The sequence below is a fragment of the Numida meleagris genome, chromosome 3 (assembly GCF_002078875.1).
Source record: "Numida meleagris isolate 19003 breed g44 Domestic line chromosome 3, NumMel1.0, whole genome shotgun sequence".
NCBI classification, from domain to species: domain Eukaryota; kingdom Metazoa; phylum Chordata; class Aves; order Galliformes; family Numididae; genus Numida; species Numida meleagris.
The window spans coordinates 22,150,738-22,175,921 of record NC_034411.1 but is presented as its reverse complement, the minus strand read 5'-3'; the positions used below and the strand labels follow the sequence as shown (position 1 = coordinate 22,175,921).

At 38.8% G+C, this 25,184-nt stretch overlaps 1 protein-coding gene across 4 annotated transcripts; it reads left to right on the top strand.

Annotated features, from left to right (window-relative positions):
- On the top strand, positions 87 to 25,046 carry RCOR3 (REST corepressor 3; the record flags this gene model as incomplete). 4 transcript variants are annotated; one of them, XM_021392608.1, is given in 11 exon segments in its annotated part: positions 87 to 143; positions 4,464 to 4,541; positions 6,291 to 6,343; positions 8,133 to 8,294; positions 8,653 to 8,777; positions 10,307 to 10,385; positions 13,119 to 13,337; positions 14,965 to 15,042; positions 15,838 to 15,895; positions 21,149 to 21,390; positions 21,823 to 25,046. In XM_021392608.1, coding segments are annotated over 11 exon segments (1,496 nt in total), but the record flags the coding sequence as incomplete, so codon positions are not given.

The following is a 25,184-nucleotide window of genomic DNA, read 5'->3' as shown; positions in this document are numbered from 1 at the left end:
CCCGCCCCCCCGCGCGGCGCGGGGCTGGGACGGCCGCGCGGCCGCTCACCGCTGCCCTTCCTCCCTCCCTCCGCTCTGTGTTGCAGATGTAGGCATGAGGGTCGGCGCGGAATACCAGGCGCGCATCCCCGACTTTGAGCCCGGTAAAATCGCTTTTTTTTTTTTTTTTTAAATTCATTTCTCCTTTTTCTTTCTTTTTCTTTCTTTCTTTCTTTTTTTTTTTTCTTTTTGTTGTTGTTGTTGTTTTTCCTCCTTGTGTCTGCGGGGATGCGCGCGGCGCGGGGTTGGGGGGGTGGGGAGGTCGGGTGGGCTTGCGATTTCCCTCCCGCTTTGTGCATCTGCTCGGGGTGAGCCCCGAGCGCGGCCCGGCCTCGTGCGCTGCCCCTCCTGCCCGCCGCCCGCTCGGGGCGCCGCGGGATGCTCGGCTGAACCATTGACTTCGCTGCTCTCCGAACAGGCTCCGCGGGTGTCAGATGATTTCCTACCGGAAGAGGATTGAGCCGCAGCTCCTCGCCGTGCCTCCTCGGCCCCGGCCCCTGGGCCGGGCGCGGGTCCCCGCAGGCCACGGGCGGGAGGATGGATGCGGGCTGGGCGCGGGGAATGCCCTTCCCCGAGAGCAGCGTCTGCCCGGGGCCTTTGTTAATGGGGCCCGCCGCCCGCACCTCTTCTTTTAACGCTGCCTCCGTGGAAATAAATAAAAATGATCACCTCTGATGTGCAGCCTGGGCTTGCTTTTCCTACAGGCCACCTGGAAAAATGCACAGCCTTCATTTCGCCTTTGGTTAACTCTTCAATAAGAGGCGTATAGCATTGTTCTGAGTGCACAAACCCCGATTGTTGGGCAGAGCAGATGGTAACTCCTTTGGAACAGCAAAATTTTACGTTACACAGAAAACTTCACAATGTGTAAAAGTAGGATGCATCCTTACCGTGTTGCCAAATTGAGGAGCTCTCAGCAAGATCCCGTGCTCTTTCCTGCTTGCTTTCTGCTGGCTCTTGGGGCAGCATCCCTGAGGGATGCTGGGCACAAAGCTGTGCTCTTGTCTTCTCACATATACACCTGCATTATTATTGTTGGTGTGTTGTGTTTTGGTTTTTTTTTTTTAGTGTAGCAAATGATGCAATGGATGTTCTGTTGTACTTGTGGGTTTGCACAAATGGATATAGGCATTATTTCTAATTTATTAACTTCCATGATTTTTCCTCCTGCAGTTGCTCTGAGGCCCTTTCTCCTGAGGGTCTCCCTTCTGTGCTGGGATATGTGTTTGGTTACGTTATTTCAAATGCTTCTTTAACAGCGTAGGTGGGAGGCAGGAGTCCATGTCAGATAGAACTGAACGGTGCGAGGCACAAAGCCCACAGAACTCCGAGCAGATCCAACCGGGAGCCTTTGGCCTGGCTTTGCCAGTTTGTAAATGTTACTGAGCGATGCTTTGCAACAATGTGTTGAGGAACAAAACATTCATGGTTAAAGTTCTAACAGTATTATAAGTGAGCTCAGGTTGGAAAAAAGTTGAAGATAATTTGTTTATAAAAGAAGTCAATCAGGTGTTTGCTGGTCTCTTGGGGTAAGAAGTAGTAGAAAGCAGCAGCTGGGAGAAGCTGAAATGTGCTCTTCCCACATTCTACCCATCACCCCTTTGCAGAAGCAAGCCTTCAGCCAGAGCTGTTGTGGAAACGGCACTTGGAATCATCGCTAGATGTAACAGCAGTGAGATCCATTTACTTGCTGTGATAAACGGCATTAATAAAATAAAGCCCCTAGATCCCCTTGCCTAATTTGCTGAGTTAATAAACCATCTCCTGTGCCCCACGTTTTTGTCTCCTCCTTCTGGTTTCCCCATAGTACTTCATATTCCCAAGGCAAAACGTTCAGCTTTCTGACTCACCCATCTATGTAGCAGGGTGTCACAGAGCTGTGTCCTCACTGGGGGCTGTCTGATTTTTTTCTTACGGAAAGAGTCGTGGAGAATGCCATCACTGGAAAGGTGCTGTACTGTTGTGTGACCTCCATGATATGCCTGCCTGAGGAGTTTTATTTTACACCGAAGAGCGAGTGCAGTCCTGACTCAGGCAGGCTGTTGTATGATGGGAGTTTGTAAAGGTTTTAGTATGAGTTCTGGTTACTTAGTGCTGAAATGTGTTCGTGGGGGGTGAGTGGAGAAGAGTGTGTTGGAGCATTTAAGGTTGCTTATGGATTTCATTTCATTGTACATCCTTACAAATTTTTTTTCTCCTAACTTTCCTGTATAAAAACTGAGTTTGTTAAATTGAAGTTATGGAGCGGCATGGTGAAGTACATAGAATTTTCATCTAGTTCTATGCCACCTGTCCTCGATTTATTTATTTTTTTAAGATGTCCAATCCTTGTGTTTTAAAGTTAAATTACCAGACACCCCCAATGCCATTATTAAGTTGTGTATGTTTCCAGATACTCATTTTATTCTCAGTACTTATAATCACGTACAGAGCAGTGTTTTCCAAGCACACCTGACTTCTGCTAATGCTAAACTGCAGTGGAGCAGCTGTCAGTCTGGGGCTGCGGCTGCTCCCTTACAGAAGCCGTAGGGAGTGCTTACTGTCATCTCCAGCCAGCACCATTTCCTGATGGCACTGGCAGCAGCCGAAGTGCAGAAACCTTCTCCAAAGTAGCTCAATGTGGGTGGGGAGGGAAGACTTGTGTCTGAGATGTAGCTAATGGGTTTTGTCTTCCTTATTGGCATATGCCTCTGCTCTTCTCTAGGCACGTCACTTTTGGGAAGCAGTTCAGCCTTTATTTAGGGGTGGGAGAGTGCTGCTCACTCAAACACTTGGGCACAAAGGACAAGAAGTGGTTCTCATGAAGAAAGATCCTAGTCTTGCCTATGGAGTTGAAGGGATCCCAGTATGGTGGCCATGGATACTCAGGGCTGAGAACAGGATGCCTTCATGCAAGCACCAGCCTACCTGTGTGCTTGCTCTCTGGCCTTTGCCGCCCTTTGCTTTCCCTTTGGCAGCATGGAGATGCCATCTGGGAGGAGCAGTTGGCTGGGCCCTGCTGAGCCTGAAAGGGCTGCCTGCTGGGGCTGCTTGTCAGCTGCCTCCTGCAGGCACAAATGACAGGGCTCAGGATGCAAGTTGTTAACCTTAGTACTTGAGTATTCAATAGCTGATAACGTCCATGACATAAACAGGTCTGCAGGTATCTGTCCTGGATTATAATTTTATGTTCTTAAGGGAAAACTGAGGGTCTGCTCACATTGTTTAGGCATTTGATACACACAGGCAGAAATGCTGATAAACTGATGTATTCTCTACTGGTAGTCCTAGTTTCTACTTTTAGAGAATAGGACGCAGGGCAACTATCATTCTTTTCTGATAGAAAACAACTGGATGAAGAGATGGTACAACGGTGACATGTTTGCATCACTCTTCATGAGAATACTGCTTTTCTAATAACTAAAAACTTCATACTTTCTTTTTCTGAACTAGAATGTTATATTAAAGAATTTGCTCTTGTAGACTTGGAAAGGTTGGGTTTTTTATTTTGGTGCGTTGCTTATGCTTTGAAATGGATGCTTTGTGGCTTCTGTGTACACTCTTAAACTTACTGCAGTTACTTGTATGCATTTCAGGAGATGCAGTAATTCTTTCAGTGTTTCTAATTGAAGTGTTTTTGAGTTTACAATCATAATGGATCTGAAGACTGCAAAGATGATAGCAAATACAGAATGCTGCTTAACTAAAGAGCAAAGAATAACAAAGCTTAGTATATGATTAGAAGGCACCAGGTAGTTATTTCTTCCAAAGTACTGTTCATTTTTTGCTTTGTTTCTCAACAAGATGTAGAATCTAAATATCAACGGTGAAAGCTTAAAATGGAGCGAAAGATTATTTGAGGAAATAAATCTCCCCTTCTCTGGGAAAGATGCAAGCGAGGTTCCTCTGAGGTGCTTCCTCAAGGAGTTCAGGCTGACAGTGGCATAAATGCTCCGGTTGTTGAGTGATGTCTTCAGAAGTTGAAATGTTGTAAACAAACAGACTGAAAATTTCAGTAGGAGAATAAACTTGTAGAATACTCACAAGAAGTAACTACTAGTTGATCCTTTTCCAGTACTGGGAAATTTCTTTAACCGTGTGTTTTTAAATCAAAGAGACTGAAACATAGTGCTTTGTACAAAGCCACTTCAACGTTGCAAAACTTGCTTTGTCCCCCTGAAAGATTTGTCACTTGAGCTGCTTCCCTTGCTACAGTTCAGGTGGAGGAAAAGCAGAAACAAAAGAGAAAAAGTCTCTTAAATCTGTCTACTTTTTACAGCGGTGCAGTTTGGTTGGCTGTGAATATCAAAATTACATGGCTACAGAAATCAAAACCTTAGTTGAGCAGGGCCTCTCAAGGTGTTTGACTTTTAACTTACTGTCCCACGAATAGTTGTGCTCTAGAACATTTTTATAAACACTAAGACTTGCTTGTTTTCTTACAGGTGCCACAAAATACACTGATAAAGATAATGGAGGGATGCTTGTATGGTCACCATATCATAATATTCCAGATGCCAAGTGTAAGTCCCGCTCTGCTTAGGAATTTGAATGTTTAAGTTAAATTAAGTAATTGTTTCTAGATTTGCTGTTTGCTTTTTTATTGAAATTCCAGATTTGTAAGTTAAAATAAGAAAGAAGCTTTGCTTTTATTTAGTGAGCTATAGGGGACCCTCTCTTATTTTGTAGTAAAGTCTCTGTTTCAAATTGCACTGGATGTGTTGCATGTTTCAGACTAGTGTCTGAAGCCTTTTAGTTATTAATAAGGAAATAAAGCATCTAACCATGAGGAACTTGTTGCTCTAAATTTATTGGAATTGCAATGGGTGTATTTAAGGAAAGAGTTATTAAGGCCCTATTCAAGAGATCATTAATTCTGTGTTACTAGGAAAAACTGATCACTTTCTCCCTGCAAAAGTGACCTGGAATGCAAAAAAAAATTGTCTCAGAAGGAGTGTGAGGCATTGGAACAGGCTGCCCTGGGAAGTGGTGGAGTCACTGTCCCTGGAAGCATTCAAGAAACGTGGAGATGATTTAGTGGGCATGGGGGTGATGAGTTGATGGCTTGACGAGATGATCTTAGTGGTCTTTTGCAGCCTTACTGATTCTATGAAATAAAAGAATTACCTGAATAAATGTGATCAATTATTTGTTTAATCCAGTTTAAACCCAAATCTATGAGGTAATATAGGGGAATAAATTTTTGAGGATGCAGTCATGAGAATCTGATCCTCAGGACAGTTTCTGTATATTGCCAGTAGTTAGAGGTTTGTGTCCTTCTTTGCATTTGAGGGAATGTACCTTGAACTACTGCAGAACAGTTAGAAATAAAATACAAGAATGAGTACTGTACGTTTACTTCACTCATTTAAAGTACAATTCACTCTTTGTGGCAGTAGTTCATGGCAAGGACATCTCTGGTTCCTTTGAGTAATAAGAATATAATTATTTCCTTTTCTCAATTGTCCTTCCTTTTAACTTAATTTAGTTGCCACTTAATTGTGAACTGTAATGGGTGAATGAGAAGAGTTTGTTTCTGTAAAAATAGAGTATGTATTGAAGATCAAAACTCACAGGACTTCCATCAGACCTAACTGCATAATGATGGATGATATTCAGCTCAAACCTGGCACTAATATATACAAATATGATTTTAAAACATATTATTGATGATGATAATTTAATTATTGAATTTTTGTATTCTGTATTGTAAATCGCCTTCATGCTGTGGTTATAATTAATATTTAAATTAGTTTAAATTAACTGTATTAATATCAAGGATATGTATAATTATTGATCTAGAATCTATTTACAATAAGCTGCACAAATTTTTAATGCTTTGGAACACAAATATCAGAAGTACTTCAATTTAAAGCTAACCCAGGTGTCCAAGCACTCCCTTCTGTCTGTGTTCTTTGGAGTGGGTTCCAAGAAGACTTTGCCTTTCTCTAAACAGCTGCTCTCTGATTTAAAAGGTAAAAAAAAATTGATGAGCCTCTGTGAGTAAAAAACAACAACAACAACAAAAAAACACATCTTTTTCACTGGGAATTGACTGATGTACAAACTTCATAAAATTAAATGTTGTATTACAGACAGCTTATTTGCTATGAATACAGCTACAAATACGTTCAATGTTTAGAGGGAACTGGGCCTATGTATCATATTAAAGCATGGAAAGACTCTCTTCCCATGTTAGATGGCTAATTGTTTGCGGCCTTGTAGCAGAATTCAAAGTACTAAAGAATAATTCTGGCATTGCTTTGTTACAGTGGATGAATATATAGCAATAGCAAAGGAAAAACATGGATACAATGTGGAACAGGTAAGTGCTGTGAAGCGAGAGTGCTAATATAAAGGATTTTTAAAATATAAAAATATAACACAACTCTTTTTTCCCCTTGGTTACCATTAATTAACGCTGTTTCTCTTCAGGCACGGCAGCAAACACTGCAGTTAAATGGATCTGCATACAGTTGTGGTCTGGATTCTCTGCAAAAGATTGAGCTCTTTGTTTTCATGACATGCTCAGCTTGTAATGTGCACTTTTGAAAGGTTTGGTATGTTTCTTGATACACTGGGCATGTCATGCAATTGTGTGTGTATATTTAGCTAAAGAATTTCTTAGGAAAGTGGCTTACAAATTTAGTGTTTAATACTACAATTCGAATATGGTACAAGTTTGAACCATTAGTTGCAATTGTGACAGAAGTAGTAAGGTCTCTTGCATATTAAAAAAAAAAAACAAAAAAAAAACAAAAAAAAAAAAAAAAAAAAAAACCNAAAAAAAAAAAAAACAAAAAAAACCCCAAAGCTTTAAGACTTTTTTCTTTCTTTCCCCTAGAGACAGGGAAACAGCATCAAATTCTAGGTTTAAGGATAACAAACAAGATTGCTTTTATGTTTTTAATACTCTCCAGTCAACATCCCATTTTAAAAGTACAGATTAAGATTTGCTGGCCTGCACATAGTTGTGCTGTAATTTTCTTCATAAATTAGCCAATTTATGTAAAACTGAGATTATCTGTTACCCCCCCAAAATTGATATACAAGTTGGAACATGCTGTATGCTCAAGTTTTGGAGGATGAAAGCTCATAACAGCGAAGACTTAATGCTCATCAAGTCAAGTGCTGACCAAAGAAGATGCTGCTAACACTATGATTCCTAGAATACTGCAGTTTGGCAATGTTTATGTGTGGCTTGGCTGCTGTTAGAGGAGAGAGGGAGCTGAGGGATCTCAAAATAAGTCTACAAAAGGACAGACTTTCAAAGCAACTTATAGTATGAAATATTTGTAAGCATTCCTCAGTGGAACAGGAATTATCTTTGCAAGATGTGCTTGTGGCTTACCATTTTAACAAGAGAAGAGGTTTGTTATATCGGGTTGTTAGATGAGGCCTGGAGAGCTGATGGAACAACTGGTGATCATGTCTGCACTGTGTGTTTGAAACTGAGTGGATTGTATTTCCCATTTCCTGTGCCAGACTTGGCATCAAAGCTGTCATTGATTCTCTGGCAGTAAGTCTAATTAGTCTAAAGTTCTTTAAGAATATTGAGAAATGGAACCATGTAAGAATATACATTTAAATTTCCATTCCCTATTAGGTGCACGTGACATGGAAGCGGCTGTGCCGTTATTTGTGGATTGGAGAGTTGTAGAAAGACCACTCTCACTTTGAACTTTCAAACTTTCATTTTGGATGATCCTCTAGCTGCAGAAAAGTACTTTTATTTTCTTTTTTTGAGTGGGCTGGTAATAAAGGCTTGAACACCTATATGGAACTGTGTAGGTGATACGTACTTCTAAAGGAAGAAATCAGGTCAGATTTGAGTTTGTCAACCTTTTTTATGCTACTTTAGAAGTACTGCTGCCATGCCAACCTTAAATTATCTTGCTATCATAGCTTTAATGATGAAGTACAGATGTGCCCACTCTTCACACCATCTCCAAAGAGAATTGTGTAGCCTATGAGTATGTAGCCAATAAAATTGTGAATGTGTTTTGAGAAGGGGTTCTAATAGTCAACTGTATTTAAAATAATTTTTTAATGCAACTTTTCTCGACATTATAGAAAATTGACTAAATCCAAAAAGGGACTATTTCTTTTCAAAGGCTCTCGGCATGTTGTTCTGGCATAAACACAATATTGAGAAGTCCCTTGCGGATCTCCCTAACTTCACTCCCTTCCCTGATGAATGGACAGTTGAAGATAAAGTCCTATTTGAACAAGCATTTAGCTTCCATGGGAAGAGCTTTCACAGGATCCAGCAAATGGTAAAGTTTTGATCAGAAGCATTAAGAAGTTCAGATGCGTTAGAATAAAGGCTCCCATTGGGCTAAAATTTTGTCCTGATTTCTGCAGAGATGCTTCAGGAACAATTTAGAATATAAGGTCTAAGTTAATTTCTCCATGTATCTTGCAAGATGTAGCTTTTCCCCTCTAATAAAAAAGTTCCTCCTTGCCCCCAGCCCCCAGCTTTCTTTAAATGCTTGCAAAATATATCTTTCTCCTTTCAATCTCATCCATGCATTTAAGGTGGTTGGGTAGAGGTGGTTGTAAATAGAACAGAATTAAAATCTGAAGTGGAACGTTAACAAAAAATTGTATTAATATGTTAATGAATTCTTCTAGCTTCCAGACAAGACTATTGCGAGCCTTGTAAAATACTACTATTCTTGGAAAAAAACTCGCTCTAGGACAAGTTTGATGGATCGACAGGCTCGAAAGCTTGCTAATAGAAATAATCAAGGTGACAGGTAAGTTATATCTTTAAGTAGCTAATTAGAGATCGAAGTCTTTTTAGGTAAAGAGATAAAAAAGGTAAAAGTCTTTTCAGGTAAAATTTTTTAGTAATTTCCTGCTGTTGTACTTAAGTGTGAACTTCTAGGTTTGAGCATCTGTGGCGATGTATGTTTTCAGCAAGGGGTTTGATACCTATGCTATAAGAACTATACCGCTCTGGTCAGTATCAGTTGTAATAACACGCCTGAATACTTACTGGATAACTGTAAAGATAAATCTAAAGAACTTGAAGTTGGGGAATATGGTATAGAAAAAATGCGTCATTAGGGAAGTCTAACTCTATTTGGTATTGTTTTGTGGGGAGAGGGGTGTTTTTGTGCGTGCAAGGCTTTGTTTTTTCTGTCCGGGCATTTTTTATTTTTTTTTTTTTAACTAGAATGGAACTATAGCTAAAAGATCAACCACTGTAAAGAGCTGTAGCAATTAGAATGCCAAAGTACTGTTCAGTAGCAAAACTTTTAAGTCATTTTTATATAAATCTTATTTTCAGAGACTTTGAACTACTATCAGTCAATGGGAATTAGAGCTCAAAATAGTGTTAAATTGTCTTGGGTAGAGGAGAACAACATTTCACCTAGTTATGAAATTAAAATTATATTGTGTTTAGTATGCTTAAGTATTCCCCATCACCTTTTATAACTTGTTTAATAATTTGATTGTGTAAGTACTATAATCATGTTTATGTAAGAAGGTATGAATTTCCACATATAGAAAACCAATAAGCCAGATTAAAAGAATGTACTTTATTATGTTACTGAAAAGAGCAACTTCTTGAAATTTAAAATTCATACGCTTACTTTTTGACCCTATAGCTGAAAAAATCATGGAAGATGATCAGTTTACTTCTAATACAGCATTTTGGTTTTTTCGTGATAACAAGAACTTTCTTGTTACATTCATATTAGTCAGAAATTATACTGTGTAAATTACTGTTTTCAGTATTTTGTCTTTGAATTAATATAGCGGGTTTACTTTTTTCTCTTTCCCCTTCTGAAGCTCTTTAAATTGGTGAAAAAGCATTACTGAGTTTTCCCATCTTACTGTCCTCTTCTGCTCCCCACAGACTTAAACAAGCATTTATTCATAAATTTGGTGCAGTGGTTGGAAAACTGATCTGTTAAAGCTAACTTGAGAAATGAAAAGATATTTTTGGCCTTGATGTGGTTGACTATGTGAGTGTTGATGCTGGCATAAGTGGTTGAACTGAGACAAGGTGACACCAATTTCTTGGCAGCAGTACCAGTTATACTGTCTTACAAGAGGTTTTGAAACTATAGTTTAGGGTCGCTTGCTTATCATAGTAATAAGGAAACGTGTTTGTAGCAGTTCTATTTTGAAAACTACAAATAACTTTGAAATGTCACATAATATAACCATAAGTCTTCATTACTTAGACATTTTGGAGTAGATAATTCTTTCTTAGCAAGATACATACCTGGGATTAAAAAATGGCTAAAATGACTGGCTTCTTATCTCTCATCAGTGATGATGACGTAGAAGAACCTCATCCAATGGATGGAAATGATAGCGATTATGATCCCAAAAAAGAAGCCAAAAAGGAGGTAACAGATAACTTAATGGTGAATGTCAGTTTGTTTTCTGTATTACTGTGAAGAACATACCTTATAGTAGAGATTTAACATTTACATGTTCGCTGCCTGATGACATCATAGGGGTTTTAGTTGATCAGGATCTTGATCACTTCCAATGTAAACTATGTGAATATATATATTTATGTTTGCCATTCTTTGGTCATAATACATAACCTTTACTATCTCCTGAAAGATCTTAAAGTTTTATAAGGGATGTATGCTATCACTACCATCACTACCTGTTAAAACAGCATTCCCCAGCCTCTATCTTGTTAATGTGTTAACAATTGTATTGGTTGTGAATTACTGGAAATTAAATGTTTGCATTTTTTGAATTAAATGACATTTTTTTCTAAGAATATTTTTTTTTTATTCTTTCAAAGTCACAATGAGGTTATGCATTTCAATTGATTGGTGGCTTTATTGAGATCCTTCTTAGTAGTAAAAGTACAGAAAAAAAAATTGTCTCCTTAAATGTGCACTCGCTGTTAGCTTTACAGATAAGTGCTGTGCTTAGAGTGTATTGAGATTATTGTTTTTCTTTGGGCTAACATGAAGCTATTTATGAACAAGATTGGAAGAGCACTATTAAGTGTATAAACGTTTGATTGTTTCCTTGATCAACTTAATGCCTTTGAGTTTTCCTAAAATTTGAGCATTTGTGCTCCTGGAGAATGAGAGGAAAGATGGCATAAAATTTCAATATCCCCATAGGATCATGAAATAGTATCTAGGATTATTACTAAAACTTCATAGTTCTAACAGAAGTGATGCTAAGTAAGAGACTAGTGGTACTGGATTCTATTCTCAGTTTTGCAGTGATCCTGGACATCACTTTTTTCCTCTAACTGCCTTAGGGAGAAAAAAAGCACAATTACAAAGACTCCTTTCTATAAAAAAGTTGGAGAATTTATTTTTTAACATGCCTGTATATGTTGTTTAGGACTTGAAATGGCACAAGCTCTGATAATTTTTTACTTTTACCTTTTTACTTTTTAGTCTGCCATTTGTAACAGTGTTCTTACAATCTGTTGGTTTTAGATACTGCCTAAGCCACTTGTAAATAATGGCTTTTTTGGTTCAATTTACTTAGTTATTGTTTGGATCACACAGTCCAGGCTGAAAGTAGTATGTTCATAGACTTCTAGGAACAGGACAAAGAGGTTTGCAGTTTCTGATGATCTGCTCGGATCTGCATTAGATAATTTTGTGATCTAATATTTTTGGTGGGATTTACATACTTCTCACTTCTTAAGTAAAATAGGCTATTTGAAAGTGCAGAGCAATGGAAACTTTATCTTACCAGAGAAAACTAAAACAAGTCAAATGCTCTAGCCTGGCAGGATGAAAACTTGAAAGAATGATTTCTCTATAAATCCAGATTGAACAGAAGGGAACTGCAATGTCACAATGAAAGAACAACACTGAACTAGAAAACAAATTGTATAAATGGGCTAGAGGTAAACTTAACCTTGGCATTTTTAAATGTCAAAGATGTAAGGCTCTACATCAACTTTGAAGGGAGAGCAAATATCCTAAGTGCTTTTAAGATCACCTCTATTAAGTCTGAGAACTGGATTAAGATGTTCCATTAGTTGCGAAGAGGATGTGCCAGAAGGTCAAGCTTAGGGGAGCAAAATACTCTTTGCTAATCTGTACTAATGCTCCAGAAGATAATGATCATGGCTGCTGCAATTTATTTTCTCCTCACTGTGATCAGATGACCACCTGCTTTTAACCTGCATGGATGCCAGCAGAGAGGAGCAATAAGGAGCTTCTTGGGGTAGCAGAAAGCTTAAATCCTATCTGTTCTGGGATTTAGCATTGCTCTGAACTGAAAAAAATCCTTACGGGAAGAGTCAGTTTTCCTTCTCTATTCCTAGTCTGTAGGTAATCTACCCGGCTGCTCTACGAGAGTCATGTACATATAGACTAGCTGATGTGCAACAATGCCCATAAAGGGCAAAGCTGAAACTTTGTCCTCTTAGGTGTCCAAATATATCAAAACAGCACTTGTAATGACTTTCTCTCCTCTTTACTGTCCCTTTCCATTTCAAAGAAATGAAAAACAAAGGTTTAACTTTGCTGAATTACATGGAATTTTATAAAAACTACAAAAGTAAATCCGTTGTCTGTTCCAAATCTCAAATCCCCTCAAAAAGCAAACAGGAGTATCACTTTCCAAGTTAGAGCACTTGCAGCAGGGAAAAGTGCCATTGTGCATTCTTGCCAGTCCTGATTGACTTTCTCTGATTCTTCTCCTTAGCCATCTCCTGAAGTCTCCATAGCAGACCAAAAGTAAAGGCGCACATCCACTGGTTAAATGGTTTAGACATGTAGCGTATATCTTTAGCTTCAGTGTACATAATAAGTTCTTGATTCCTGCCCTCTCTCACAGTATTCAGATGTGATTTCAATACCATATTCTGTATTTTCAGCTATGCTCGAGGAAAACAAAAAAAAACCCTAAGGTTGACGTTTCTAAGCCTACTGCGAGCTTATGCAGCAAATGACTGGTGTGCTACATCACTTCATCTGCAAGAATTAGTTTGGGTACTGTGTGCAGGGAGGATGTTAGGTTAGGGGTGTGGGGTTTTTCTGTCCTAAGTATGACACTACAATGCTTTGTGATATGTTATTCTTAAGAAAAGTTCTGTATAAGATACTGTTATTCTTTAATAATTTATTTCTTGTAAATTAAAGGGCAATAATGAGCAGCCTGTTCAGACCAGCAAGATAGGGCTGGGTAGAAGAGAGTATCAGAGCTTACAGCATCGTCACCATTCTCAGCGTTCCAAATGCCGTCCACCAAAAGGCATGTACCTGACCCAGGAAGATGTGGTAGCTGTTTCCTGTAGTCCCAATGCAGCCAACACAATTCTTAGACAGCTGGATATGGAACTAATCTCATTAAAGCGACAGGTACCATGGGTTATTGGTCTTGTTTTCATCTCAAGTTGTTCTTGTAATGATTTTGTAGATTATAAGATTACTTATGAAGATTCTGAAACTTCTTTAATGTGAGACTTCCTAACTTTGTTCCACAGTTATCACCAGAAATGCTGGACACTAGCTGTTCTTCAGTTTTATTTTTTTGTTTGTTTCTCTGCTTTTGTGGATAATGTGAAACAAGATGACCCTCTTAAAAAGGGGTGGGGGGAGCATGGCATGAAAAAAAAACATTAGTTATTTGGGGAGAGGAGAAAACCAAAGTTATATTTGATTTTTTTTCTTACTTTGGTAAAAACATTTATGTGACAATTGAGAATACAATCACTGAAGCAGTGGAAGTTGTAACACTTAAAATTGTGGCTGTTTTCCAAATTGCCATACCCCACATAACATGAAAGTATAAGGGGAAAAAATCATGGGCCTTGTTGTTTCTCTGAATGGGTGAGCTTTCTGCTTCTCACTAAATGTAGAAAAACTGCTTTGTAGTCTTCCCTTGTAATGCCTGCCTCCTTTGCATGAAGAAGTTAACCTGTGGCACTTAAAATTGAAACACAATCTATTCAGCTTCCAAGGGCACAGCAGTACGTGCATGCTTGCTTTCCTAGGAGCAACGTGGCTACAAGTACAAGGCTTATCTCCTGGAACTTCTGCCTCCTTGTAGACCGCTAAGAGCTGCCGTGTTGCAAAATCGTGGAGTAAACAAAGCGTTTCATGGGCTTTTTGCTCCCTTGTATTCTTTTGCAGGATAAATATGCTTCTTTCTATCACAGCAGGACTTTGGGACTAAATAGCATAGTTGGGTTTCACTCTTTAACTTGAGTTTAGGTGAGTTACATCCTTCAGGTGTCTTTCTCTTCTTTTCTTGCAGTGGTCTCAGGGATGCAGCCTTTGGAATCTCCTACTGAGCTGTCTCCTTTTGTGTCCACACTTAAAGGACTCTTGTAACCAATGTGCAACACAGTATACAAAACCATTCTTACTATGTTACCTTACATGCATCGCTGTCAGGTTTTAATGGTTAACAGATACGTATATATACAATTTAGAAGCTCTCTTCTTTCTATAGGCTAAGGCATTTTGTTTATGTGTTTTCAGTAATTTCAACAAGCATCTGTAAAGGTAATCACAACCATAGATTAATAAAAAGCAGTCTGTCAGAAGCAACTAACTGGAAACATCTCATACTTTTTCTTCTTTTTCAACGTACTTTTTGGAGACGGAAGAAGTTTGCATACACAGTACATCTCTCTTACCAATCTAGGAACCAAATTTTGTGTCTCGAATATTCTGCATTCTTCTTCAAGAACACATGTCTCATTACCAAAGCTTGCATTTTATGTCCTTGGTTTAACGTTCTTGCAAACAAACTGTTCTTTTGAAAAACAGGCTTGAATATTTTTCTCTCCATAGTAAACTGTGCTGTACTTTTTTATTATTTTTTACTTTTTAAAAAATGGTTAAAAGTAGTGAAGCCTTAAACCGTAATATTTCTCTTTCTAACTTAGGAGGTACACTTGTGGCAATCCTAGTGAAGATATATGTGTAAAGTGACCAACTTTCTTTGTGGAGCTGATTAACTTTGTTGTTTTTGACCAAGGTTCAAAATGCTAAGCAAGTAAACAGTGCACTTAAACAGAAAATGGAAGGCGGGATTGAAGAATTCAAACCTCCTGAGGTAAATCAGAATAAATATCAGAACTTGTGGCCTTGCACTTACATTAGTGGGAAGCTACAGAAATGCGTTTTGCTGCAGCATAGTATTTGCATTTCAGCAGCAGCTTAAACAGGATCCATTGAATAACATGCTGTGGTGAGTCTGTCTGGTCTTTTTATGAGAAATTAGTAGTAGGCTTTTTTTTTTTTAATGGTAACTGGCAGAATAAATAAGCAGAAGAAACTGAAATGTCATATCTGTTGATGATGATAGGGAGCTGAAATTGACTCGTATTTTTTTTCTGATTAAAAGAAGTTGATTGTGTGTATGTAGATTGCTAGCAGTAAATTCTATGCTCTTTATGAAAACATCACTGTATGTAAGATTTGGGCATTTGAAGTGAATGATAGACTACTACAGAAGTTTTCTTTTTTGGTTGTTTGAAAGGCTTGCATATGAGATATAACGTGAACGTAAAAGACTCCCAGTGCCAAGTTCTAACAGTTTAGACACCTTTAACTGTAAATTCAAATTCTGTCTGCATAAAGATCATTAGCTTGTGCACAAGTTCTGATAAAAGTGGTAAAATTGGGAACTGTAATACAGCAGTAGCTTTTCCTCTGCTTTAGATCTAAGCTCCAGTCCTTAAATGGTACTTCTTCACGAAAGCAAAACTATAAATTTATGGTTTATATGCAAGGGATTTTTACTTATGTTACAATCTGTAATACAACTAAAATACATTCTAATGCTCAGATATTGTACAGCTGTTGCAACATTTTAATGATCTTTGTGCCATTTCTCTAATTTTAATAGTCTAATCAGAAAATCAATGCCCGTTGGACCACAGAAGAGCAGCTTCTTGCAGTACAAGGTATGTTAATAGTAGTAGTGACCTGAAATCTAATGCAAAGGATTTTAAGAGGTGTTCAGGCATGTTCTTATATTTCCTTCTAAAGAAAGCTGAACTTTTATCTGGTCTTACAAGGAAGTTACTGGGAAAACAACAAAAGTAGTGAGAATTCTTAGCATATTCATTCAAGCATCATGTCGCTAGTCTTTCACTTAGCTTTTCTATTTAAGATTTAATATAAGCTGGGTTTAATAGCTGTATTAATACTGAAAAGTCCCTTCTATCATCTTCTAAATAACCTTACACAAATTTCTCCAAAGTAGAAGACTGAGGTAGTAGTTGGACTAACAACATTTGAAGCAAACATTTCTAAGACATTTGTCCATATCCTTGAAGTAGGAAGAGGCAGAAATAAAATTACTTTATAGCAAAGAACAGTTGTTTTTCTCTGTTTGCAAGGGAATAAAAGAGCAGACATCTACCCCGTGGGGGCCTTCAAGAGTCTTGAGTGGATGCCGAACTAATAGCCTTATTGGAGGAGAAAACTCCAAAATCTTCTAGCTGTGTATTGATGTGGCTAATTCACAGTTGTTTCATTTATATGAAGGAAAATTGATTCTTGCCTTGCTTTAACATGCATTGCCTAATCAAGGAACATGCAAAGGATATATCTAGAGAGCCTGTTACTGTTTTGAAGTAATTATATGTTGATTTACTTCTATTGATCGTTTTTTCTAAAATAACATAGATCAGCTCGGTTACACGTATACATAATATATCCCTGTATTCTTCGCCTGCTTTAAAATGAATGACTCAGTTTTAGTACAGAACCTTCAATTGGATCAGTGTGTCAGAATAAAGTTGCCAGGTGTACCATACCTGGTAGTTATTGGCCCGGTGACGGAACCTGAAATTAGGCTTATTTCAAAATGTGAACGGAAATGCTGAAGAGAATGGTGTGTCATGCCTTTCAACTTGCATGCCTCTGAAACTGAGATTTGCATCTCCAAACTGTTTTCTGTCCTAAGTTCCTTCAGTATTACTAAATAGCTCACTTTTTAATTTTTTTCCCAAATGCAACACAAGGAGGTGCTTATCTTTGATGTAGTAGCCTAATAGGTAGAATGCTTGCTGCAGGAGTGGGAGAAGTCCAGGTTCATTGTGAATGGATTCAAGTCACCTTGCATTTTCAGAGTTTAGTTGTTAGAGCTCTAACCAAGGAACACTTTGGGAAGGAATAAGAATGCATTGGGCTTTTGTTCAGCTTTGGCAGAATGTAACCAACAATGGAAATGAGAAAACTGGAGCATGAAAAAAAAAGAGGGTTGGTGACAACTACCTGGAAAGGCATTCTAGTCTTCTAGTTTCTCCTTGACAGAATTTTTTATAAAGGTAGTCAGCCTTAATACTTAAGGGATGGGGTAAGAAACCAAGCCTACTGGAAGAAATCCATTTTCACTGAAATTCCATGAGCTTCTTTTACATATTGTTTTCTTCATAGTTTCCTTCATTGCCCACTGTCTAATACAGGGATAGGAGCACACCTTAGCATGAATATTCGTATCCCATCCTTACTGTTCTCTCCTCCCAGCATATGACTGTTGTAGGTGTTAACATCCCATCCCCCAGGCTAAGGAACAGCACGAATCCTGATCCCTTCCTTCAAAATAGTTGCTTGAACTAGAAGCCTAATGTTTGAAGGAGCTACGCCATCTTTTGCTCTGACTCTTTTCTTAAAAGAAAGTAGTCACGGTTGCTGTACTAAGAGCTACCAAAGTGTGTGTTAGGCTTGAACTTGTCAGTTGACCCAAGCGTAGGGATGTTTAGTTTGTACGCTTAAAACTGATGCAGTTCATCAAAGATATTAATGTATTGTGGCACATACTTTAATAATTTTACAAAAATCATCAGCATTAAGCAGGTAGGTGACATTTATGGAATTTGTTCTCTGTAATTTCTTACCATGGAATCAGAAAAATAATCTGCTGCAGTACAGTTTTGGTTCTGTTTTTTTCCAAACATGAACTAATCCTTGTAGTCTGTGTGGGCTAATCTCAGGAGACTGGCAGTAACTAAAAAAGAGTTGAAATAAATACCAGTAATAGTAGAGCTGAGCATGTAATCTTAAAAGTAGCATGGCTGCTTCCACTGGGGTCAAGAACTCAGGCTTTAGATCTGCGAGCCAAACTTTTGCAGTATTAGTCAAGTTACTGTTTGACTTTGTCTGAATAGTCATTGAATGCAATTGGCCAGTTTGTCATGTCAGGTTGTTAATTTACAAACTTTATTTGTGTACAAAAATGTGTGAGCAGAGTAATCTTTTTAAACTAAGATTTCAACTATTTGAAATTTGTATTTGCAAAAATGTTTTAGGGCTTGTTCAAAACAGCAAAATTTGAATTGAAAAGCAGGCTTGATTTTTCATTGCAGTGGAAAATAGTTGGGAAAACGAGGATCCAACTCTACATAAGCTAGTTGCGAGGTGCGCCATAATCATACCACATTGGAACTGTGGCTGTTGTAACTGTTTCTGCCTCATCGTGGTGCTGTGTTATATTGCTTTGAACCCAAGCTAATGTTTTTGTGCGCCTGGCATTGTTTGCTGTGCTGCACAGCATTAGATAGCAGAAGTAATGTAAGACTTGAGCTTATGAGTTTCTCTGATTTAGACATTTAAGATATAACACTGCTGAGCATGCATATGTTGAAGTGCACCTCTTACCTGGGCAAAGTTCAGAGAAGGTTGAAGGATTCCCATGATCAGGGCTCACTTCAGATGAGCTCTTGGAGAGGCATTCATGCCTTTGAAGCGAGGCTATGCAGTTGTGTTTAGAATTTCTCTTGCAGCTAATAAAATTATTCTTACTAAATAATAAATTAAACACTTCAGAAATAATTTGGGTGCTGTTTGGCACAGAATTTATACAAGGATGTGCACGTAATGTGCTCAGATTTGAAAAGAATGATGAGTTGGCATCAACACTTACACATAAGATGTTGGCACATTTGTAAAAATGTCATAAAATATATACTGAATTTCTGTTTCTGATGCAGCATAAAAGTGCTTTACTACATCCTTATGCATAAAGTCATTGTGGCGATGCTATAGCAGTACTAAATAACACTCTGAAAAGTCCAAAATGGGTAGTGCTGTGTGTAGCTAAACTGACGACATTTGCTTTTCTTTAGATGTTTCTCATAGTTGGGCTCTCAGTTGAAGGCATGATGTGCTGTTTTCAAACTGTCTGCTTGGAAGTAGGCTTTAAGACTTGTCTCTGTCAACTGTAGTTGAAATTAACTAAGAGGTTCAGTTCTGCAGGTAAAGGGGAGGTGTAGACAGCTTAATAACAGAAAACCCTGAAATCAGGGTCTGAACTAGTTCCCCAACAAAAATGTGCTTTGTTCTGCTGGGCGCTTTGCTCATTGGATGAATTCTGCGGAGTGTAAATATGTTGCACTATACATTTCATGATCACTATAAATTAGTAAGAGTGGTAATGGTAGGGCAATCCAAGGATATTGAAACACAGCAGGGAGTGCTCAGTGGGTGCATGTGGCTGTTTAGGGGTTTAGCTAATACCTGATATGCAGAGCCAAATCCCTGTATTTGCCTTGCCCAGATAACTATCTGCTCCCCCGGGAGTCTCTGCTAGGTCTTTTTGTTTTCTTTCCAAGGTTGTGGCAGCCAGAGTGGTTGGATTCTTTTGTGTGCTGAAGAAAAATATCTTAAATGATGTTGCCAAGCTCTTGACAGTTGTAACATCAGCTTCAGCTGCGGTAATTGTTACTGTCCTAGAGCTGAACTTGTCTCTTAAATTGCAGTGAGAGTGCCACATCAGAAGTGCCTATTAATGAAGAAAGTAGAAAACATCAGAGAAAGATGAAGGTCATACTCTTTTAACAGTTAAGTTGAAAAGATACATAGCTTTCAGATTTGAAACAACTCTCACTTTTCTGAATATTTTGTTTCATTTTCTGATGCCACACATGAAATAAGGAACAAACTTCAGTTCTGTGCAGAGACGGAGTGCCTGTCCTCTAAACACTGTAGCTATCAGGAGCTTCACATAAGAAGTCAAATTGTAATTCACTCATGCATAGCTAAGTGCAAAATTGAGTCTTCTGTTTATTGAGACTGGAGGGTGCCTTGCAGTACCATAGAGTACATCCATGTAATGTTTTACTTCTTTAGGTTCCACACCTCTAGCCACTTAGGATTAAAAATAGACTTTGTGTGACTGTGCTCTAGGATGAAGATTTTCTCCTGAAGCAGGCAAGAGGAGGAACTAGACTAATACCCTAAATAAGCAGAGCCAGCAATTTCAGATTACAATTCCAGTTTTAGGGTTAAACCACAAAATTCTATATTTTTTTCACACTATGTGTAAATGTCATTTTAGAACTTTGAAAAGCATTGTTGGGATTTTTGGAAAGGACCAGCAGTATTTTCTTGTGGAGTGCTGGTAACATATTGATGCTGACATGAAAATGAGTGAAAAGAACAATGCAAAGATCTTCTGTCCCGCTGCTCCTTGCTGCAGAATTTGATCCTGGAGCCTGGTGCTAGGCTGCCACTGGCTTATATTTGCTGACGTTCTGCTAGGTGGTTGTCTAAAGCCCCAGGTTCATTTACCCAGCTTGAACGGTGAATAAAAGCTTTAAAACAACTCTGTTCAGTGAATGCTTGCCAGTCACTCTTTAGCCTCAGTACAGTGTGCCACAAGTGGAGGAGTAAGCAGCATATGGTGACGTACAGAACTATGCCCCTCCGCTCAGCGCTCCTGCTGATCAGCTACTGCACAGGTGGCGGGCAGCCAGTGTGGAGGGAACCTACAGAAGCTGTGTCAACCTTTGCCACTTGGCATTTCTAGCACTATACCCTGTTACAGCTATACACATATATTCAGTTTCCCTCCCTCTCCCTTCTAGAATTTAGTCTGGGCTTCTGCCTTTAGTCCAAGCACACTGAAAGATTTGCTTGGTTTGCCAGAGGTCAGATCTCTGTGGTTTTAAGTTGGGAGGATTGGTGAATAAGCCAGGATTTTTAAGAAGAGTGGGTAATGACCATTTAATAAAGTTCTTGATTTATGTGTTAATAGCTATGCAATTAATTTTTTTTGTCTTAATGGAAATTGAGGCCTTCTCTTAATTGAGAAATCCTCCTAATTAGTGAGTCCTTGGTTTGCAGGTCCCATAGGATCTCTCTATAAATACATCACACGTAGCTGTGTCTGACTGATCCTTCACAGCTATGTTATTTACTTTGCCTTCCAGGTGTCCGCAAATATGGTAAAGATTTTCAAGCTATTGCAGATGTAATTGGCAACAAGACTGTTGGCCAAGTGAAGAACTTCTTTGTAAACTACAGGCGTCGGTTTAACTTAGAGGAGGTATTGCAGGAATGGGAAGCGGAACAAGGAACCCTGGCTTCTAATGGTGATGCTTCTGCTTTAGGGGAGGACACAAAAAATACTTCTAATGTGCCATCAGGAAAGAGCACTGATGAAGAAGATGAGGTGTGTTTTGTGTACCAGATATAAGTAAGCATGGGTTGAGGAACAGCATTTTATTTAGTGATTTAATGTAAGGTTAACTGGTGTGGAGTGGCAAACCACATTCTAAAGAATGATGATAAGCTTGCATAGAACTTCAACCAATGTCGTTAACCCGCTGGGAACAGGACCGCACCTTTCATAGTGACAATCACGTTACTGTTTTATTGTTAAAATGCAGTTCTTGTTCTAGAAAGAAGACTCTTGCTTCATAGATATTTTTAGTTCTGCCGTCTGTAATATTTTGGTTGGTGATTTCTTTTCAGTAACTTCTCAGTTTTTCGGTTTTGTTTTTTTAAATGCTGTTTCCTGTGTAGTGGACAGTGGCAACCCCAATGGCACTGCGTTCCGGCTGGGATGGCTCTTCACGCAATCTTGTCTTTGTCCTTTGTGCAGGCGCAAAGCACTCCGACCACTCAGTGTTTAGGCCCTTCACCTCCAGCACAGGCATCTGCTCCAGCTCCTACCGCTCCCATGGCAACTTTAAATCAGCCACCCCCGTTACTTCGTCCAGCACTTCCTGCTGCTCCTGCTCTCCACCGTCAGCCTCCGCCACTCCAACAACAGGCGCGATTTATTCAGCCAAGGCCAACTCTAAATCAGCCTCCCCCACCGCTCATCCGCCCAGCTAACTCCATGCCTCCCCGTCTGAACCCAAGGCCAGTGTTAACCACTGTTAGCGGCCAGCAGCCACCTTCACTGATTGGAATTCAGACAGAATCCCAGTCCACTCTGCACTGAAGAAATAAAGCAGAATTATGCTAACTCCTACATCTGAAAGACTGTATCAGTGTACTTTTCTTTTTCCAAATAAAGAAGTGGAGAAAAGAGCAAGCCTTCACAGGTAGCAGACCAGTCTTACAGAGGAGCAAGATAATAACCAGTACTGGAACCACGTGAATGACCACCTGTATAAAAATATTTTTTGTAGAAGACTTGTACAGAAGAACAATGCCTACAATACAGCCCTCCTCTATGTGAATAACTGTCGAAGGAAGCTAATTTCTTACATGAGTAAATGTTCAGCACATCAGGATTTCGTTTAACTGATTTTTTTACTCTATTTATTTTATTACGGTTCTTTGTAGTCGAGCATCTAACTACAGGAAAGTAGTCTGGCAAATCTAGGAACAAGTAATATTGTAGGAGACTTAAATGTAGTGGTTTTCTGTGTGTAATTTTTATTTTTTACTTTTTAGCAGAGGAAAAAAAAAAACCTAATGGCCTTAGGTTCAGAATTTTTGGCCCTGTTTAGATATCTGTAGAAGCATTTCATGCAATTATGAAACGTAGATGATTTGCCTCTTAATGTGTTTTGGTTTTCTTTTTTTTTTTTTTTTGCCCAGAATGTTCTTTTCTTGTTTAAAAAAGGTACTTTCTTATTAAATAGTCCTCTTAAAGAGTGTTCTGGAAACTCAATGAGCTATTGTACCAAACATACTAAACCTCACGTGTGTTCTAGTCATAGAAGTTATCTGGAAGCAGGAGTCCAGTTTCCCGCTGCACTCTCTCTTGTAAGCTGGGCTGGGGAGTGGCAGCAACCATCAGCACCCAGGGGGATGACAGCAGAGGAACTGCTTAGCAAGAACCATCCATTTAATTAGTTCTTCTGCTGACCCTTCTAATTTAAGTACAGTAGAATTTCATTCCTCTGAGAATGTCTGTTCACAGTTGGTATGCGGTAGATCATTGCTATCTTGCCTAGGATGCATGGTGGACGTACAGAGGCTGAGGGCGGTAGAAGAGTAACGTAGCAATAGGGCTCTCTGCTGCCTGCCTGCCCGGTGTTAAATGAGTGTCTGATTTCTGCTATTGCTGGTGGATCGGTTGGTGGGCTGGGTTGCGGCTGTCGTGCTTGTTTTGTTTCATTCACCAGTAAAATCTGCATTTGGGTATTAATTACTGCTTCCCCATTTTAGGAGATTAAAAGGTTGGGGTTTCTTTTTCACTGTATTTACTACATTTTTCCTGTCGTCTAAAATCCTGATTCATTTTGTTGGTTTGTTTGCTTGTTTTTTTTAAAGCAGACGCCTCTCCCTTCCAAGTAAACCAGGCTTCAATTTTCAGTACCAGTGTTTGAAATTATGATCTGAGTCAAGCTATTGAAAAACATTGCATTGCTAACTGCCATGCTCTTCTAGAAAATTATTTCTGTTTATACCTGGTATTTGAAAGTCCTTTTAAATCCATCCTGTTATTAGCTAGATTTGCCCATGACTAACATGAGACTATGTTTGAATATGGAATGTGATCTCCCTCATTTTTTTTCCACAGATAATGGGGTGGTCTGACCATCAGTTAGCGGTTGGCTAAGGCTTTTCATTTGTGCAAAGGGAAGTTCTTACAGCACCGGATCCTATTTCCTTTGTAAATCTAGTATTAGAGAGTGATATTTGTGACCTGAATTGCAATTGAAGTGTTCACCTTTATAGTTTAGTTCACAAATGTTTCCAAATCAAACTCGTTTTTTCTTTCAATGCAGCTTTCAGCAGTGCACTGACATCTCATACAAAGGGTCCTTCTTAAGAATTTTCTTCTGCATCAGAGTAGGTTCTTAGCCACTATGTGAGCATCAGATGACCTCTCTCCCAAGAAAACCAGCATTGTAACACAAGCGCTGAGGAAAGTGTGATCACTGAATCTTTTGTTCTGGAAGGCCTAAGTGTCCCTCAACAGCTACGTATGGATCTGGCTGCTCCCCAGACAGGTTTTTAAAACTGATAGGAAATCCATTTCCACATCTGATAAGTATCTCAGTTTAGTTGTTAGCAGTGATAGGATACATCTCCAGTATTTTGCCCTTTTTTTTTTTTTTTTTAAAGCATTGAGTCTCCCAGGTATGCGTATTGTACCTTTGCTAATTCTTGTCTTGTCTCGTCGATAGACTTCAGTATGCAGAATGTTGGGTGTTGCAGTAGAGTTGGCCGCCACCAACTGCTATAAAACTGTTCAGTACATTGTAATTCAGTTTAATCTTGTTTAAATATTCTATAAATGGGCAAAGGTGCTGTATTTGAAGGGGGCGGGAGGGGCAGAGATGGGTAGTATTTCTTCCTTTACAAACACTGTAGCACACAGTAGGGATTTCCTAGCATTTGTAGTACTAAATAAGTATGTACATAGCAAAATGTCTTTATTGTGTGCTTTGCAGACTATGTGCATACAGTTTGCACGTCCTGTTTTTGGGGGTAGGGTTTGTTTTAAGCAGTGTTTGCCTGGAGAGTGATATGCTTGCTGCTTAATCAAAGGATTAAAGTTTCAAAGAAATCTGTGTCTTCTATTTTTATGTACCTGGTAATAGTCTAATATGTTAGGGCCCTTATACTGTGATTCTCTTCTAAATTCATTTCTATTTTTTTAAGAATTAGAAATAAAATTATACAATGGTGTTGATTTCGGTGGGGAATTTCTTTTGCCATAACTCGTCTCCTGTTTTTGTAATGTAGTAATGAACTCTGACTTCAAGGTTGGCTTAATTTTGTCACTTTAAAAAATGTAAAATGTTTGCACACTAAAGTTTGGCCGAGAACGTGTATCCGATATTGTTCAAAGCTAATGTAACTCTACAGCTTTTTGTACAGTTTATTTTAGTTAATAAAGCAAAACGGTACTAAAACTGACAGGTTTTACAAATGCAAGGCATAATTTGAACTACGTCGTCTGAAGAACAACACTTGCAAAGTATGGATGTACGAAAATATCAGATCTAATTGTTGCACTTTAAATCAGAATGGGTACAGAGTGAAGCAGGTATTCCT